Source organism: Corvus kubaryi, unplaced genomic scaffold (genome assembly GCF_017639235.1).
Source record: "Corvus kubaryi isolate FWS band 111438036 unplaced genomic scaffold, C.kubaryi_AGA036_p1.0 37334, whole genome shotgun sequence".
Classification (NCBI taxonomy): domain Eukaryota; kingdom Metazoa; phylum Chordata; class Aves; order Passeriformes; family Corvidae; genus Corvus; species Corvus kubaryi.
Window position 1 is genome coordinate 20,066,351 of NW_024581108.1, and position 17,654 is coordinate 20,084,004.

The 17,654-nt window shown below is 40.5% G+C and overlaps 2 protein-coding genes across 10 annotated transcripts in view; both read right to left on the minus strand.

Annotated features, from left to right (window-relative positions):
* The window catches only part of TTC39A (tetratricopeptide repeat domain 39A), a 44,730-nt gene extending 33,260 nt beyond the window's left edge, over positions 1–11,470 (minus strand). For 2 of the 4 annotated variants that reach the window (XM_042030667.1, XM_042030665.1), the window contains exons 1-2: positions 3,154–3,254; positions 942–1,046 (exon numbers count right to left, since the gene is read on the minus strand). In XM_042030667.1, coding sequence (XP_041886601.1) covers positions 942–1,046; positions 3,154–3,191 — 143 coding nt within the window. In that variant the 5' untranslated portion in view covers positions 3,192–3,254. Of the gene's footprint in view, positions 1–941; positions 1,047–3,153; positions 3,260–11,292 lie in introns of those variants that run through there. The other 2 variants (XM_042030666.1, XM_042030668.1) reach the window with 2 other exon arrangements.
* Positions 11,471–14,955: 3,485 nt separating this feature from the next.
* Positions 14,956–17,654, minus strand: part of EPS15 (epidermal growth factor receptor pathway substrate 15) — a 66,295-nt gene continuing 63,596 nt past the window's right edge. For all 6 annotated transcript variants that reach the window (XM_042030675.1, XM_042030673.1, XM_042030676.1 and 3 more), the window contains one exon: positions 14,956–16,864. In XM_042030675.1, coding sequence (XP_041886609.1) covers positions 16,854–16,864 — 11 coding nt within the window. In that variant the 3' untranslated portion in view covers positions 14,956–16,853. The remainder of the gene's footprint in view (positions 16,865–17,654) is intronic.

Here is a 17,654-nt window from a genome sequence, read left to right on the forward strand (position 1 = left end):
TTTATCATGAATGTTTTTTCCAGAGTGTACTTACATGGCTAAGCTTCAGCTTCTGACATCAAATAGGAGGTTGATACCTCACCAAAGGAGTTGTTACCCTGATGCATATCAAATACACACTACTGCATCACCTGTGAATTTCACTTGTTTGGTATTCCAGTGTCCTAAAGGAAGGCATTATGTAATTTGCTGGTGGCTCAAAAATAAATTGAGCAAATTGGGTGGGTGGGGGAGAAATTTAAATTAACCACAGACTTCAACAAGCCAAGAACACAGATAACTTCAGGACAGGGTATGACAGATCACAGACACTGTAAAGACGCAACAATTTTTAGGAACTATTTCATGACCTCACTCCTTGCAGCTGGGCCACTCATTACATGTTGGGCTGCAACATAATTAGGAAACAGAGTGCCTGACCACAACACTGAATTGCAAAATAAGCTGTGAGAAAGTTTCTGCAACTGGTTACAGCAACAAAAAAAGAATTCATACCTAATGTTTCTCAAGCCTTTAATTCATGGTCAGTTGCTCATTTAGACACAAAACTGTAATTATTCAGATGCTCACAGTGTGCAAAAAAAAATATGGGAAAGGAGACAAAAATAAAATATGACAGTTTTGTGACAGAACATAGTTTTTATTCTTCCAGGAGCAAGAATCCCATATTGCACTAAAGCTGAGGGGTTACTTCTTTGGACATCAACTCCATAAATTTAGTAGACATCTTTGATCAATCTTGTTATTTACTCACACAAGTGCAAAGCACTTATCTGTCTTCCCCAAAATGTAACACATTAACTTACCACCCCCTTCTGAACAAAAACTATACAGACATATCAACTATTAACAGAGAACCAGCTGTCTGGTCAAAATCTCTTGAGAGATGGTGAAGCAAAGAAAAATAAACAGAGAAAAACTAGGAAATCTTATAAACTTACTTTGCTTGTAAAGAAGCCAAAGCATCCGAGAACTTGTTGTTAAGAAATAAATCCAGAGCTGCCATACATTCACGCAGTGCCACATTGAGGTCTGACGTAGATGACCTGCCAGAAGAGATAATAAACTCAGCACATCTGTTCTCCTCCTACCAGTGCATTACTGCTACATTTGAACCCCTCTTGCTCAATTTCCAGATTTATTCCCTTGCATAACCTGCTATTTCACCTCCAGCGATTGCAAAAAGTGAAAGCGACTCCTATTATGTTTGTGGATTTGGGTTTTGGGGGGGGGGTTTAACTATGCTTTCACAAAGTAACATTTGAAAAGCAACTGAAATCTTTAATTTTCTGGGAAAAAAAATACTGCACATACTTTACATAAGAACCTGGACATGCAGAATTTGCCATGTGGGAGCACAGCAATTTGATGAGCTCAGGTACCAGGAACACAGAAGCACTGGGTGACAATGCACATCTGATTGTAAGGCTGCCAGACTCCAGCTGGTGACATCACGATCATGTTATCACTTTAAGGATGAGATACTGTCAATCTGCATCAGAGTATTACCCTGACTGCTGCTGGAAGATCTGCCTTAAATCAGCTCACGTTCAGTGTGGTGCCTGAGCAACAGACCACTACAAACTCAGAGGTGGGTTAAAACTTCCCGTTGTGCATGTTCCTGGGAACATCACTGTCCCTAAGAAGTGCTACTGCACTCAAAGGAAAAAACAAACTGCTGCTGTATATCAAAGTCAGAAGACTCTCAGTGACTTACTCTGGCTGTACTTTTCTACTTTACAACATTCAGATGTCAGCCTGACCTGTCACAAGGGTTCTCAGCTGGTCTTTAAGTTACTGGCAACAGGACAATACAGACTAGCTGAGTTAGTTTGGCCCAAGTTCATCACCACCAGAACTGCTGGACAAAAAAAAAAAACAAAATACACAAAAGAAAGAATAAAGCCCTGCACTAACAAAGTTAAGGTCACCTAGCCAGTGTTAGGACAGTTGAAACATCTGCATATAATGATCAAAGAGCTACACTGCTCTAATATATTGTATACGAGCCTGTACAAAACATCCTCCAACAAAATACAAACAAATCCTCATCATGTTCCTGATTCTGAACAGCTCTAACTAATGTGATCTATCATGTGACTTAGAAATTGTGTTAGTTCCTTAAAAAATGGCACAACACAGAATGCTGAAAGGAAAAACAGAAAGCAAAGTCCTGATAACATCTTAAGGAAAAGGCAGGGGAGCACAGCACAAGCAGATAGCATCAGTAATAACCACCCACTGCAGCAGTGGTTTGGTTCTAGGAATAATGACCACAAAGAAATAAAGTGTATAGTTATATATATAAAAAACAGGACTGTAAATTTGAGAGAAACATCACGTGATGCTGTTCCTAGTGGCTTTGTCATCACAACTTCAGATACACTGCAAATCCTTTTGCACTCAAGACACTTTCCAAGTGCTTTGCAAGCATTGATTAACCAAGCCTTGGCATCCATCTCATACAAAATGCAGTATCATGTCTGCCTATTCTGAGCCCTACTTAATAATTAAAACTTGGTCAATTATTGCTGATTGTATTAAAATTCCTACCTTCCTGTTTTTAAATCTGTGTGCCCGAACCAAATAGCATTTTTAACATGACATAACGCACATCTTCACGTGTTTTAAAATATTTAGACTACTAACATTTTACCTGGGTTTTTTGTTTGTTCATTTCTTGTCATGCAGGAGAATTACCCCATTCAATACAAATAAACCTTTTCAAAATATTCCTTTGAAACAGAAAGATGACAAAGAATAAAACCACTGCTGAAGCTCAAAGCAGAAATGAGATACAATAATTACTTGGCTTCTTTTCTGGAATAACAATTAATGACACAGTGCTACCCACAGCAACAGCAAGAACAGAAGCTGCACATTTCCCTCATACTCCAAGGAAACCTGCCATAGGATGTAGCTCCCAAGTCGAGGGCTTAAGACCTGGGCAAAATACACACCTCACATAAATGCTACAAACCATCATTTGTCACTGTTAACAATAGGGCAGAAATATTTTAAACTCAAGGGTGCTCAGCATTTTAGCAAACTGATTAGTCATGCTTCAGTGGGCTGCAGATTCCCTCCTGCTTCCAACAGCAGGATCAGAACTGCCTCTAAGCCAAATGGAAAATGCTGTGTGCTGCTACTCACCTCTCTGCTGAGTCTCCTGCGTGTTCTGACATAGTCATTGTAAGCCCACTCAGCTTTTAGGCTCGAACATCAGCAGCGCTCGGTGCTCCTGAGCCAGCTGCGAGTGACAGTCCCGGTGGGAGCGCAGGGCAGCGCCTGCCTGCGGCACCACACTCTGCGATTGGACACTGCCACGGGAACAGGAGCATCGCTAATTCACCGAACACATCCTACAAATCAGCGATTTGGAAGCCACTCCGTGGCACACCAGGTTCATATACCACTGCATATATTTACAGCTGGATACCTCTAATGTAGGAGGGTTGGCGGCTGCCAACCTATCTCTGATCTACAGACCTGTCTGGAATGAGCAGCAGCATCAGCCACCTTTCCTTCTGTCCAGACCAGGCAGAAGCCAAATACCCCTGTAATTACAGACCTGAAACAACAAGAATTACTGCATGTGGCAGTGGCCCACATCAGAAACCCGTGAACCAGAACGGAGAGCCAAACGAGAGCAGCTGACAGGCAGCACTCTGGCAGTAATTGCTGCAAATGTGAGAAGCACACAGGCGAGAGAGACAAGCAAGTACTTCTTCCCAGAAAGGATTCTCCTCAAAACAGGCTTCGACCCAGCAGCCAAACTGCTGCTTTTCGTTAGTTCCTGTACCTTTGGGAGGAACTGAGACTTTACACGCTCTTTGTAACAATCTCTCTTTAATGCCATGGAAAATGAGGCGAGTTGGCACTAACAACTTAATCAGTGGAATGAGCTCATCTGGCTGATCTTGCCCAAAATTAAACAGTGTATACCTCTGAACTGCTTTGCTGGCACATCAGCTGTACCAGCCCTGTACGTAACTACAAGCAGCATTAGCAGTCCTTCCTCTCATTTTGAGGACTGTAGAAGTTGATCAGCCACAATCTACTTATATAAATTAGTTTCTGCAAGAGCATCTAATGTCAAAAATTATGTTTGCTAGATTACACAAAGCAGTACCAATAATGAAGACATACATTGCTGAAGAAAAACCCAAAAATGATAAACCAGGAAAGGACAATTCCAGGAAGATACTCTGAATCCATTAACACATCTGATTAAATCTCTTGCTGGTTTTATGGCATCCTGTACAGGAAAAGCCTGTGCTGCATTTGGTATAAAAATTACTGTAATAGATCCACAGGCTGCCCCATTAATGACTCCATTACATGTTCCTAGCAGCACTGTGTACCTGGGCCACAGCAGGAGATAAAAGACATAACTGGGGTGTTTTTTCCCTGGTTGGGAATAACTACTGGTTACAACTTAAAATTAACTGGCTGCTTCCATGGCAGGATCATGGGCTACTCTGAAAAGGTTTTTCATCATTCTCACTAGCTGTTTGTACAATTTCTAATTAATACTGTATTCCTCAAATAGTCTTTAAAGCCCTGTACGGTGAAGGCTCTGGCTGTCTCTGCCAAGTTCTTCAAGACTTGATTTGGCAGGTTTTTATTTGAATACCACTACTCTAGAAACAATTATATGCTCAGACATCCTCCAGTATGCAACCTCTCCTTCCCCACATATATGTATGTTTTCTTTTAACTGAAGAAAACAAATGTAAAAACTCAGATCTGAAGTATTTCCACATTTAAGCCATTTCCCTGCTGGTTCTACAAGGTTCTTTCCCTTTTTTCTTTTGGGCAGCAGGTTTTGCAAGGACAGTCATATGGTTCTCCTTGTGGTTTTGTTGTTTATGAAATCATTGTTCTCTGCCCCAGGGACCATAAGTGGGGCTGCTTCACAAATCACAACCACGATATATCCTGGGCATTACAGTAAGAGCTCCTCTCCTTACTCCACTGCATCCCCATTGTCTCTAGTTGGAAGCACAATTTCTTGGGATATCCCAGGCAATATCCCTTTTACTTAAGCACCAGATCCTTTCTATGTCAACAGCAGTATCAAACAAAATTAATAAGCAGAAATAAGCAAAACTACAATTTGGAATATTAATGAACTGTAAACCATCTTCAAAAAAAAAAATCATGTTTTCCATGGTCAAAAGGAAAGGGACACATGATTTTTGAGCATGAGAGTTACCATATTTATGCATAATTTTACTTCACTGTGTGCATGATGTTGACTGGTTTCTTACTATGAGTTTGAAGTGCATAAGCTTTGGGATTTGTCATTGGGTTTTACAGATTTCTTCAATAAAAAAAGCATCTTGAACCTTACACTGTGCAAAATGCTAAAATACTCAACCTCAGCAATTATCAGAATTTTACAAAAAAAGGTGAGTCTGAGGTTTGTGCCTTTGTAGTAACGCTTTTAATAGTAATTCAAGATCTCCTTCAGTGCTGTGAAACACTAAAAGCGAGTTAAATCAGTCATATCCTAAAATACGGATGCATTTCTCTGCCAAATCTACCTTATCTGCAAAAGTCAGCTGAGGTAGCGAGCATGGGTAACTTCATTTGGAGGAGGAGAATAAAATACAAAGAAACAAACACCATTTAAGCTTCACAGTGCTAACGCTTCAACCATTCACAGATGTGAGGAGCATCCCAAAGCACATTTCAAAGGTCTCCATTTCAGTGTTAAGGAAATTCCCTGTCTGACCATCCAGGAGCCACTGGCAGTCACACAACCATCACCTGAGCTGGGACCAAAGCCCCTTCTCAGCTGCACATCCCACACTCACAGTGAGACAGGCTCGACCTCAGGTTTCCCACAACAGAGTCTCAGATGTCCCAATCCTTAAAATAATTTCATCGTGGTGCAATAACAAAATAACAGCTCGAGCTGGTGCCTCTGAGGAGGGATCCGAACAAAGGAACCCCTGGGCTTTTATCCCCTCACAGTCTAAACAGGAAAAAGTCTGGGGGTCTTCAGCCCCTGTTGTGTCCCTCTCCATGCCCTTTGTTGTGCAAAGGGTCAGCAGTTCACATCCCATGGTACAAACTCTGACCCCAGGATGTCCTTCCCACTGCCTGTTTTCAAAAAGATCACCCCTGAATAAAGAAATTCTTGCCATGACACCATCTTCTGTTCTCCTAATGCTGGATAATCACAGAGACATTAGGAGATACCAGGATACACATGGGGTTACTTCCTTTAGTCTTTTCCAGTTTGCTAGGTCATTCCTAAATCCACTACCACTTTTCTAAACAGCTGATTTCTTTGAGCAACACTGCACTACAAATGTTGTGAGCCTGAAAAAAATCTCTACATTCAAAGAAAACAAAAAGCACATCACTCGGGAAGAATTATTTTCTTCTGCAAGCATTTCCAAAGCCACATGAGATCAGAAATAATCTTGGATGAAAAGAACAAATAAGCAGCTCTCACAATAATTTGTTACTTTTCAGTTTTCAGACAATACAGAAATGTCTTCATAATTCAAAAGCAAATAAGTTAATGCAAGAAAATTAATTTTCCCATATCCCTTCCTGTTCTATGTGCCAAGCTGGTAATACCTCAGCATTTATCTTTCTGTGTTCTTGAACACTTTTCTGGCCCATGTCTAAGACTTCTCGGTGCTGCAGAAATGCCATTACTTCAACAACAAAGCAACTGGAAAGGTTTCAATATTCGTGTTCTCCAGCTATTCTGCATAGAGACACAACAGTGATGCAATTCTGGAATTCAGGATATCATAGTATTTCAAGTTGTACATGGACTATGACACCATTTATTTTTGAGGTTAATTCAGCTCTCAAACCACTGAGTTATTGATGCCTCAGCAACGTTAAAGGTCTTTTAAAAGGCCCTTCTGTTCCAGCAAAGGCTCACAAATCAAAGGCATGGGGCAAAGCAGTCCAAGTGAGCAACAAAAAGCCCAGGGAACTGGCAGACTCATGTTCTGCCCTTGGTCCTACCATGTTTAACTTGGACCAAGCAGGATCTAGTTTGCATTACGCTCACAGTTCTCATCCTGTATTTGAATGGGCAAACAATGCAGTAAATTCATTAAGATAGGTTTGCTCAGACAAATAAAATGTACTGGTGTCATTTCTACAGTTCCCTTTCCTTGTTGTACTGCCATGACTGCACCACTGTGGGTGAGCACTCCCAGTCAGTAGAACTGCCTGCATCAAACAGAATGAAAATACATACAAAGACACACAATCCAGTCTGGCATATTACAAAAATAAGCCCAAACATCCTGCAACTACACTGGTATCTATTGGAATGTACAAAAAAAAAGTTACCTCACACAGGATGAACAGTGAACTAAAACAAATATATTCAGTATTACAGAAATTAACAGGATCACTGCAATTAAGAGTAAATTTTCATCATAAATCAGAGCGCAGTAATATTTAGCAAGCTTTAATAGCTCTTCTTTCTTAATTCAGATGATCTACAATCTTTGTCACTTTGAAGGTCACCTGTGATTGGTATCATGCCTTTGGGAGTTTTTAGACAACCTTACAATACCCACTTACTCTTTTTTCCAAGTCCTCTGACTTTTCAGTTTTACTGCCTCTGGTCCACCTACACGTCTGACATAGGTACACTCGATTTTTAAAGGTCTAATTCTCATCTCACTAAAACTAATGAGATAAAAACAAATCAGCAAGAGCTGTACTAGACCACTATCATGTAATGCTATTGAGCACAATCAGGTACCCAGCAAACAAACAGATACAGCATGAAGCAAAATGCAAACTCACTCTGACACATTCATGGTAAGAAGCCAGACAAAATCGGTGAGATTTGTTTTCCTAAGGACTGCAAGGTCAGGGTAGAGCTCTGTATTACTTCTGAAATCAGACTCGGTGAGAATTTAGGGAGGGATGTCAGGCAATTCCCCCTTTTGGCTGGATTCTGCACTTCCTAGCAGTGATAAAGACTGACTGGTAGGTAACAAGAGAGTTACCTGTGCATCTTTCTTCAGCTGTTTGTGAAGTCTGGTTTGTACTGTTTATGCTGATTTACACTTCCCTTCTTTCAGACTTCAGTGTGGTGACCAACGCAAAAAGGATGAAACACACATTCTGGCCCAAAAAGCATTTTCCTGCAGTACTTCATGTGAGCTGAAATGTTTCTTTGTTTGGTTTTGTTTCATTTGGTTGGGTTGGTTTTTTCATTAAATCTATGCAAAGCATTTTCAAAATAAATTACTCTGTAAAATGTTTTGCTGGAACCTAAAAAAAAAAAAAAAAATTCATGCTTTTGTTATCATTCCACTGCCGAACAGTATTTTACACTCCATAAAAATAATATATAGGAATGACACAAAATACTTGAACAAATAGGGGATTATTGCTTTGCCTTTAATCATTGCTTTACATGACATTTCAGATTACATTTCCCTGAGAGCTCCAACAACCTGACTTTATTCTTCAGAAGTCATCTGCAAAGTATACTTCACAGTACCTTGACCAATAACAATGCCACTTTCTCTCCAATTAAATAAAAATTCAAGCATGGCATTTCAATACACCTTTACAGCTCTCTTGAACCTGCCCACTGAATCAATACTCAAGAACAGAAAAAGAAGTACCAGTAGGAAGTTGTTTTGGCACTCAGCATTGCTAAAGCCATTTTGAAGAGTTATTCTTTGGTACAGTGGCTTCAAGAAGAAAATAGCTATTATTCTCTCCATTTCAGAGTGGGAAAGCAACTAAGCAAACTACCTGAGGAGAAAAAACAAATGAAAGCCAAAACAAGTGAGGCTGATGTTGAACTCTAATTCAGTTAGTCTGGGATCTTTCTGTCATTTTTTTTTCCCTTTTTGACAGGAAACATGGACCAGCCAAAATGTAAAACTTTGATGTAGATGCAGTAAGAAGATTTCATCAGCTCAGATGGCAATTTCAGTTAGAAAGAAATGTAAAATTATGTCCAAGTTCAGTACTGCATTCTGTTTGATATACATCTGAGATTCCAGCCATTAAGTCAAGTATATCTGAATGGCCATCCTAACAGTGAGACTTTCTTCTGACACTTGCTTTTTCGCAGCAGGTGACTGAAAGTTTTATTATCAAGTTGAAGACAACAGCTGTCTCTAAAATGGAAGCCATTTTTCATCACCCCTACTCAAAAATCCGTTTACTTCTCAGTTCCAACCAGTCCGTTAGATCATTTTGTCCTCCAACTATGAGTTGATAATTTCAATCTATTCCCAAAATACATGTGGTACCTTAGAGAAACCACAAATTCAGCTCTGTGAAAACACTGTCTAGGAGCTTCATTGGGTTTTTAAAGGAGTGATTTAAGTAAAATATGACCTACAATAAGAAAATAGTAATCTTTTCCCACAAACTAGTCCTGATATATACTTTTCAACACTCTGTAGCACAGTAACAGAAACATCTGAATCCCTTTAGATTCCCAGATCTGCTGGAATCAGCCCTCCCTGGAATGGGAGGGCTGATTCCAGCAGATGGAGCTCCAGAAAGGTGATGAGGAGCCAGCACCAAGTGCTCCAGCAGCTTCAGTAACACAGAGTTTCGGGACAACCTGCCCAAGCTGACAAAATTCACCCAGCTCCTTCCTGTTGCTAAGTAGTTTCGCACACATTGTTCCCCACATTCAGAACTTCCTGAAGCACAACGCAACCATAGTCTTTCAGCCTGCTGCTGTTGTCAGTGCAAACACAGCACCTGGAGGTCATTTAACATCCTTATTACAAAGGCAGAGCCCACCTTTCCAGCCTGGAGTTAAAAAATAGTATTTAAACAATTGCTGGTTCATGAAAGAATTATCAAGACAGAACATGGCAACAAAACTATATAAAGCTCTTAAAAATCACAGAATCATTGAACGGTCAGGGTTGGAAAGGACCTTAAACATTATCTCTGCTGTGGGCAGACACACCTTCCACTACACCAAGTTGCTCAGAGCCCCATCCAACCTGGCCTTGAGTACTTCCAGATAGAGGTTGTATATAAAAATACTAATAGCCAGGTCATTTTTGATCAATTTAGCAAGTCTAACACTCTGGATTTTTAAATCCCACAGGACTTTGCTGTTTTAAATGCCACTAGACCACCTTCTTTGGTCTTTGTAGTGACTCTAACATTAATATCAGTGCCACCAAAAAGGAGCACTATTGTACATCTTATATAATCTAAAGTTGAGGAAACGTTTTTTCCATCATGGTTTCTTCAGCAGAAATAAAGTCTCAGGTAAATGTTTGCTGTTTTCAACCTTAAGATAAAAGGAAACCATGCAGCTAGAGAGAGAGAGTACACCACTGTCCCACACTTGATGAAGAACCATGAATAGAGCCATTACCAGCAGTTTGCTGACCTCTCCAACAACTGCACGCTTAAAAGCTTCTACTCCTGTATAGATTATAAAGCAGATTATTATAAATGTCTTATGTCAAACACAGAATCCACAAGCCGACCTTTAACGCAGCCATGTCTAAAACTTAACACGCCGTCATCACGGGAGAAGAATGTTATTTGCAGACTGATTCAGCTTTTGAAGCACGCACACAATGGAAGTTTATGTATTTTAGGGGCAGTGGGAGTGCACACCTGGAATGGAGAAAGTTATCCACCTGCAGCTTGTTCGTGAGGGCGAGCAAGAAGGTATTGAGTTACAGAGTAATTAATGTCAGCGTTTCACTGTCAAGGTGCGTTGCTAGCTGCACAAACAGGAGCTCAAGCAAAAGGACCTGGTCTTCCACGCTCTTCCACAACTCTTTGAAGCCCAAAGACAATTTGCATGTAACTACTGAAGGGTTGCTGCGCAGGTATGTAATTAGCTCAAGCTAATGCTTTTTTCTAAGAAAAAAGAAAACCCCCTCAAAGTGCAAGAACCAGTTTGTGCCCGCGCAGTGGGGAGGCTCAGCCGGCACAGGTGGGCACAGTCCTTGCCCACAGCAGGCTCAGGCTAGTAGCCAGAGCGGCCCGCGGAGTGGCCCGGTCCCGGCCTGGGCAGCCCCTGCCCGCGGGCCGCAGGCGGCTCCGGCCACAGCCCCGAGAGCCCGTCGGGGTCAGTCCGGGGGCCCGAACTGCCCTCAGCGGCTCCAGCGCCCGGCTCGCCCGGAACCCCACCGCCCTCACGCCGTCCCGCGGCCGGACCCTCCGCTCCTGCGGGCACCGCGACAGGCGCTCCCAGCCCCTCCTCCCGCCCGGGACGGAGCAGCCCCAGAGCCCGGCGGAGGCGGCGCTGTCCCCCGGCGACCCCCCCGGCCCCCCCCAGCCCCGTACCGGGCGCCGGCGCTGCCGGCCGGGTGGGCGTCCATGGAGGCGTCGCGACGGGCAGCAGCTGAGGGCAGGGCGGGAGGGCGGCGGGCACGGCTAGCGCTGCTGCTGCTGCTCCCCGGCGGCCGCCGCAGCCACCTCGCATGGTGTGCGTGTGGAGCGACGGCAGCCGGGGCCTCGGCGCATGTTCGGGCAGGGCCGGGCCGGGCCGGGCGGAGGGGCCGCCCCCGCAGGTGAGCGGCTGCGGCAGCGCCCGCCCTCCGCCGGCGGTGGGGATGGGAATGGGAAGGGATGGAATGGGACGGGATTATAGCCCGGGGTTACGGTCCCACCGCAGCGCTCGGGCGGGACCCGGGCGTGTCGCTCCGCACCGGCGCGAAAGACTCCGGGAACGGCCGAGAGGAGCGCGGGCACCCCTACTGTGTGCTGGAATTGGAGTCATTAATTCCGCTCGAGAAAAAACATGAGGAAAACATAAGTCATATTTCGCCAAGTTTTCAATTAGCTGCACTCTGCACCTGCTGCCAAGGCAGCGTTTGCCAGGGTGCGGCTGTCTACCCCCAGCCCAGGGGTCTGTGAGTTGTACCACGGGAGTAACACCCCACAGGGTTCACACCTCAGATGGAACAGGTTATGAACAAATTACATAAATAAATAATTAGATCTAAATAATTAAATTCTTTAATTTGTTCATTAACATAAAATTCATAAACAAAATAAATATTTAAAATTTTAACTTGCCTCTTCCATTAAAGGAAACCAAACCCATTGAAATTGCGAATAGATGTGCAATACTGGAAAAAAATTGCATTACTTTGGCCACTATCTATATTATAATTATATCAAACACGCAGCTTCAGGGTTACAAGGATAACAGTTCAGAAAAGATTAACAGAAGAAAGGAGCCTGTGAAAGGAAATGAACAAGGCAAAGGTATACACAGCCAAGGGAGTGGCAGGACAAACAGAAGGACTGGGTTGACATAAAGAAACAATGGGCACATTAACGGGAACAGTGGGTGTATAAGGTTAAAAAAAGAAAGAATTTATTAGCTGCACACCAACAATGTGGCTCGTGATGTGAGGAACAAGGGGTGGGTGGCAGGACGGGCTCACGCTCCAGTGCTCAGGGTGCAGCTGCTCCGAGAGAGGAGCCCAGACATCCAATGATCGAAGGATGAGTCCTCCGTCTGACAGCAGCCAAGCAGTCATGATTGTCTTCACTAAATCAAACATTTTAGCTCACTGAGGGATAGCATAAGCAGTTGTGACAAGCACCTTCCCAGAGCTATTTTGGCACAAATGCAAGCCTACGTTTTCCAGCATAAGATACCTGTTTACATACATTTCATTTTTTTAATTGTGAGGCTCGTACATTCCAGCTCAGTGTGTTCACAATGAAACGAGATTTCTGCACTTCAGCCCATTTTCAGTAGCCAGTCCTAGCTAACTTAAAGAACATTTTTATTAATAATCACCCCAGAATATACTCTAAATTGCTTTTTACAACTTTTAGAATTTTATGTTGTAGGGACAAAGTTGAAAAAGCTAAAACAGAAGGACAAATCCAAGCATAGTATTGTATGTTTGAGAACAGTTGTGCTTTTAATATCTGACTGTAAAATAAAATAAAAATTTAAGTTAAATGGATAGCATATTAAGGAAAATTAGATAATTTAAATATACAAGTTTAACATTCAACAAGTATTTTACCTGCAGTTTTCAGGATTCAGGGTCAGTGGTTTGAACCTCAACCAAGTTATTTATTCTGTAAAAGTTATTACTGAATATGGTATGAGATGTGTACTCCAAAATCCTCAGAACTGTTTGGAACTCAAAGACCCTAATTTTAAAAATAAGGAGGTATTAGCAGAGCTTCATTAAGCATTAAAAAAACTTCTACAAGGATTTAAAAACCCACTGAGTCTTTTAAAATTACTTTTTTCAGTGTAAGTGACCACACCTGTTCATGTAGCATCTCAGAAGAGACTGCATTCTACGGAAAACAATCCTAAAGACCTTCTGGCTTTGCATACAAAAATTTCAATGCTACATAGTCTCAACAGAACAAACAATAAGTCTGGCCACACAGGAAGATCAGTCTAAGTGGATCAGGATGAGTCTGTCAGATGCAAACCTGAGACAGCTGACAAACTGCAGAAGTGTTACAGGATCTCTTGCTGGGACAGACCTCTGAAGTCAAAGGTAAGAATTTCTCCCTCTATTACCAGCAAACTAAATCATCAAATACCTTGTTTAAAACAGCACTTCTGTTAAATTCTTAATCTATTTCCAGTTATTTGTATATGTATAGTCCTATATAGGAGTGCAACTGGCTGCTTATACCAACAGAGAAAACACCTCATAACATCTCTCCTATCAACAGGATACACACAAGTAAAATGGAATAAAATTCCTTCTACTCTCCACAAGGTTGTCTCTCCAGATTACCGGAGTTATGTAATAATTATGAGACCTGTTATCACTTACAGAACAGGAAATGGCTTAGCATTAAGTGGTTTGTCCATACTCACTTATTAAATCAGCAAGAGATAACTAGAAAAAACATCCTGACCTCCTGAACGCACATCCAAACAATGCAGCATTTTCCCCCTCTATCAGCAGATCACCTGCTCTAAAAACTACTGCTCTTTGGTTTTGGTTAAAATCAAAGGTCCAGGCAGCTCCAGATGTCTCCATTTTCACACAACAGGAATTCTGGAAGCACTCTGAGCAATGAATGGGAATGCAAATGAGGTTATTTACGTATGTTTTGCTATTCATGTTTCTTTAAAGACCTTGTGGATGAAAATGACTTGTTTCAGGATATTACTGACTGATGGCTTGTCAGCTGACAAATGAGAAGTTCCTTCCTACTTTTTCTGGAATAACACTATGCTGTCTTCGCCCCCTTCCTCTTTACTTCTGTCCCTTTCCTAATTTAAGCCTCAGAGGTCCTTGCAAACACAACTCTGCAGATAATTCAAGAGTTCGGTAACACTCACATGGGCAATGAAACTCCACTCTACCTACCAGAAGGGCAAGCTTCAAACTTGCATCAAAAAAGATCTTTAATTTGGGAAAATGACTGTCTTCATTCCGATAAGAAAAAATGGATGCATCTAAAAGCCAACCTTCATGTTTGCTCTAATTAACAACGGAATTAAATTGAAGAGTATTCACTTATTATACAGAATTCTGTAACAAGAAAACATAGTAGTTGCCGATGTTTTGAACAAATATGTTATTTTCCCAATCTTACTCTCTGTGTTATCTAAACACAGTATCATCTAAATTACCATTCTGTCAGTATTGCAAAAACAAAAACATGAGGTTTCCCATCCATGCCCACAATGACTTTGAAGATTCAGGATAAAGTGTGACTAAAACACTCCAATACCGAAGTACTAACTTAGCTAAATATTCAGATTCTGAAACAGCCAATTTAAACTTAAGTAGGTCAATGAAACTGTTGAGAAGTTACTGGGGAAATAACACGAGACACCACAATTCTGACATTGGATGCTATTTCGGTGAAGGTGACCCATGGCAGGTGGGTCAGGTGGCAAAGGCCACAGAAACCAGACTACAGTCAGAACACCTCATACTGAACTGCACTCACCCAATGCTTTACATCTCACAGCACCCTCCTGGAAAAACAGGCAAACAGTTCACATTTATGTACTTAAACTTTATTTCTTCATAATTACAGGCTATTGTTAGAATTTTTAAACAAAAAGGAAGTCTATAAATAGAGGCTAATCCCACCTGAACAAGTTGTTTAAAAAAAACCAAACCAAACAGTTAAAACTTCATAAAGTAATGCCATTTAGCTCACAGCAGTGGTTTGTTGGTAGTCTGAGTAAAAGTCCTATAGTCAGAGTCAGTAACATGAAATGTAACATCAAATGACTCAAAACTTTAAATTCCATAAAGGAAAGCAGGAATATATATATAATATATACATATAATATTGTGTTGGTCCACTGAGTATACATTTTTAACAAAAGATAAGAAACTATGTAATCCAGTTAAGCATATGATTTGCAAGATTAGTGTACACTCATTACAAAGATGTATAAGATAAGTTATAACTATTTAATACTTGCAAAATTTTAAGTTACTTTTTTTGAGCAGGTGTTTAAATGCTCATCTCCCAGTGCAAAAGAAAAACCATCCCAGTCAGGTTACTCATTTTTTTTTCCTGAAAAATTGAAAACCCTCAAACTCATGCAACAGCAGCATTGACAGGTAATGGGAAGAGCTTAAATATACTGAAGCATGGCTGAGTTCTCCCCCTTTGCCCCAGTGCTGTGTGTTGAAACACTTCAATTTCTCAAAAGAAATACCACAGGTTAAAAGTGCAAGAAAAAAACCCCTTGTAGATGTTTATGCTGCTGCCATCCATTTTTCTTAGATAGGGCATAAGATTATTCTTTTTGGAATTATTTTAATGAAACTGATTTTCCAAATAGAATTCTTTTAAAATGAACAATAAGTTATTTTCATTAAGTTATTTTCATTAACATTCTATCAATCCTACTCTGACTCAGTGACCATTCAGAAATCATTCAGTTTAAGGTGCAACTATCAGTTGGCATTCAATAAATTACATATACAGAAAACAACTGTGGTTAAAAAAAAAATAAAAATCAGACTACCTGTTTTTTCTTTCTATTCTCAATCCTATTTCAAATGGAACTTATTAACTTGCCAGTTCAGCTGCATATTTCACAGGCAAAAGTGGCTCAAATAGCAGTGGGGTCTCACAATTTGACAGTCACCTTAGCCAACAGCAAATGCACATGAATCTTCAGCTTAATTGCTTTATAAAACAAAATAACAGGTCTGTCTTAAAACCTATGACCATGCAAGAAAAGCAATAAAGGTTTCAGAAAGACACACTCTTTCTGATGGAGACTCCATGAAGATTATGTTAAATCCAACATAAAATCTTCAACGAGGAGAAAAAAAATCTATACGCATATATGTAGAAGAAAGCACTCCACAACTCTGGCATTACTAAAACCTCTTTAGAAGGATAAAAGGTTTCCAGTGACTAACTGCTTGATGGGAGACAGTCCACCATGACAGAATAATTGCTGTGTTCACTTTATGCTCAATTACCAACTGCTGATAGATTACAGTCAAACCCCAATCTCTCCATTTGCATTTTAAACTGATTTGCTTTCAGCTGGGAAAAGTACTTTGTTCTCCTGAAAACTTGAGAGAAACTGAATGCTAAACTTAACAGTTATTCAAACAATAACCAAAAGGATTGAATTTAGCAGAAACATTCACATCACTTTCAGAAATTTAAAACCTTTCATAGTTTCTTGTATATATGCATTTTATGATTAACATTTAAATAGGTTAGGTACTCAGGAAAAGGGACATAACAGTTTACATAAGATAAAATCTTGTTCTAAACTTCATGCTTCTGATATTTCAGATTTACTGAGTGCAATAGCCAGTTCCAAGTCTTCTTGCTCTTGCTGTTTTAGTCTTGCCAATCTTTCTTTCTCTTCTCTCTCACTTTCTCTCTTAGCCCATTCAATCATGTCTTCCTCAGTAGAATACTGCATTTCAAAAAGACAAAATAAACCAGATTAATAATACAATGATAATTTTTACTGTCCAAATGCTCAGTTTAAGGGAGAATTAGTTTTTCAACAATTGCACATATTCTAGTCTTCAAATATTACTTGTTTTGTAGTTGTAATAGACTAAGATTGGCTTCATCTAAGATTTAACTACTAAGAAGTGCACTGAAGCCATCAAACTGATGTATTTTAATGAAATATGCCATGTTTCAAATTTCAGTATTAAGTTTCAAAAACATTACTGAGCAGAAAGTGCTATAATTCAAATATATTTTATTTTGGATAAAAAACACTCTATACAAGAAAATCTGAATAAATCAGGAGAACACTTTGCAAAGCACACTCCTATTGACACTGTAGGCCATCCTGATTTACCCTGCTTTCATTAGGGATGACTTTTCCAAGTGACAATGACTGCAAAAATTTAGCTGTGAACTGTTTCTGAATGTGTAGATGAAAAATATTGCCAAGAAGCAGCAAAATAATAAGGTAGCTGTAGAGTTAGAAGGCTGGTAGTAATACAGAGAAAGGTCAGCATGATATGAGAGGGGAAAAAGGAACAGATTATTTCCATGTATATTGATGAGAACTGACAGTGAACTAAATACCTCTGGCACAATGATTATGAATCAGAGACAGTTAAGGGTATTATCTTCAATAAAATACAAAAGATTATGCTAAAGTTTCTTTCTAGTAAACATGCAGAAAAATTAAGAGGTAGGTGAAGTCCTGGTCCTCACGGATGTCCCAGCATTAGCTGAAAGGG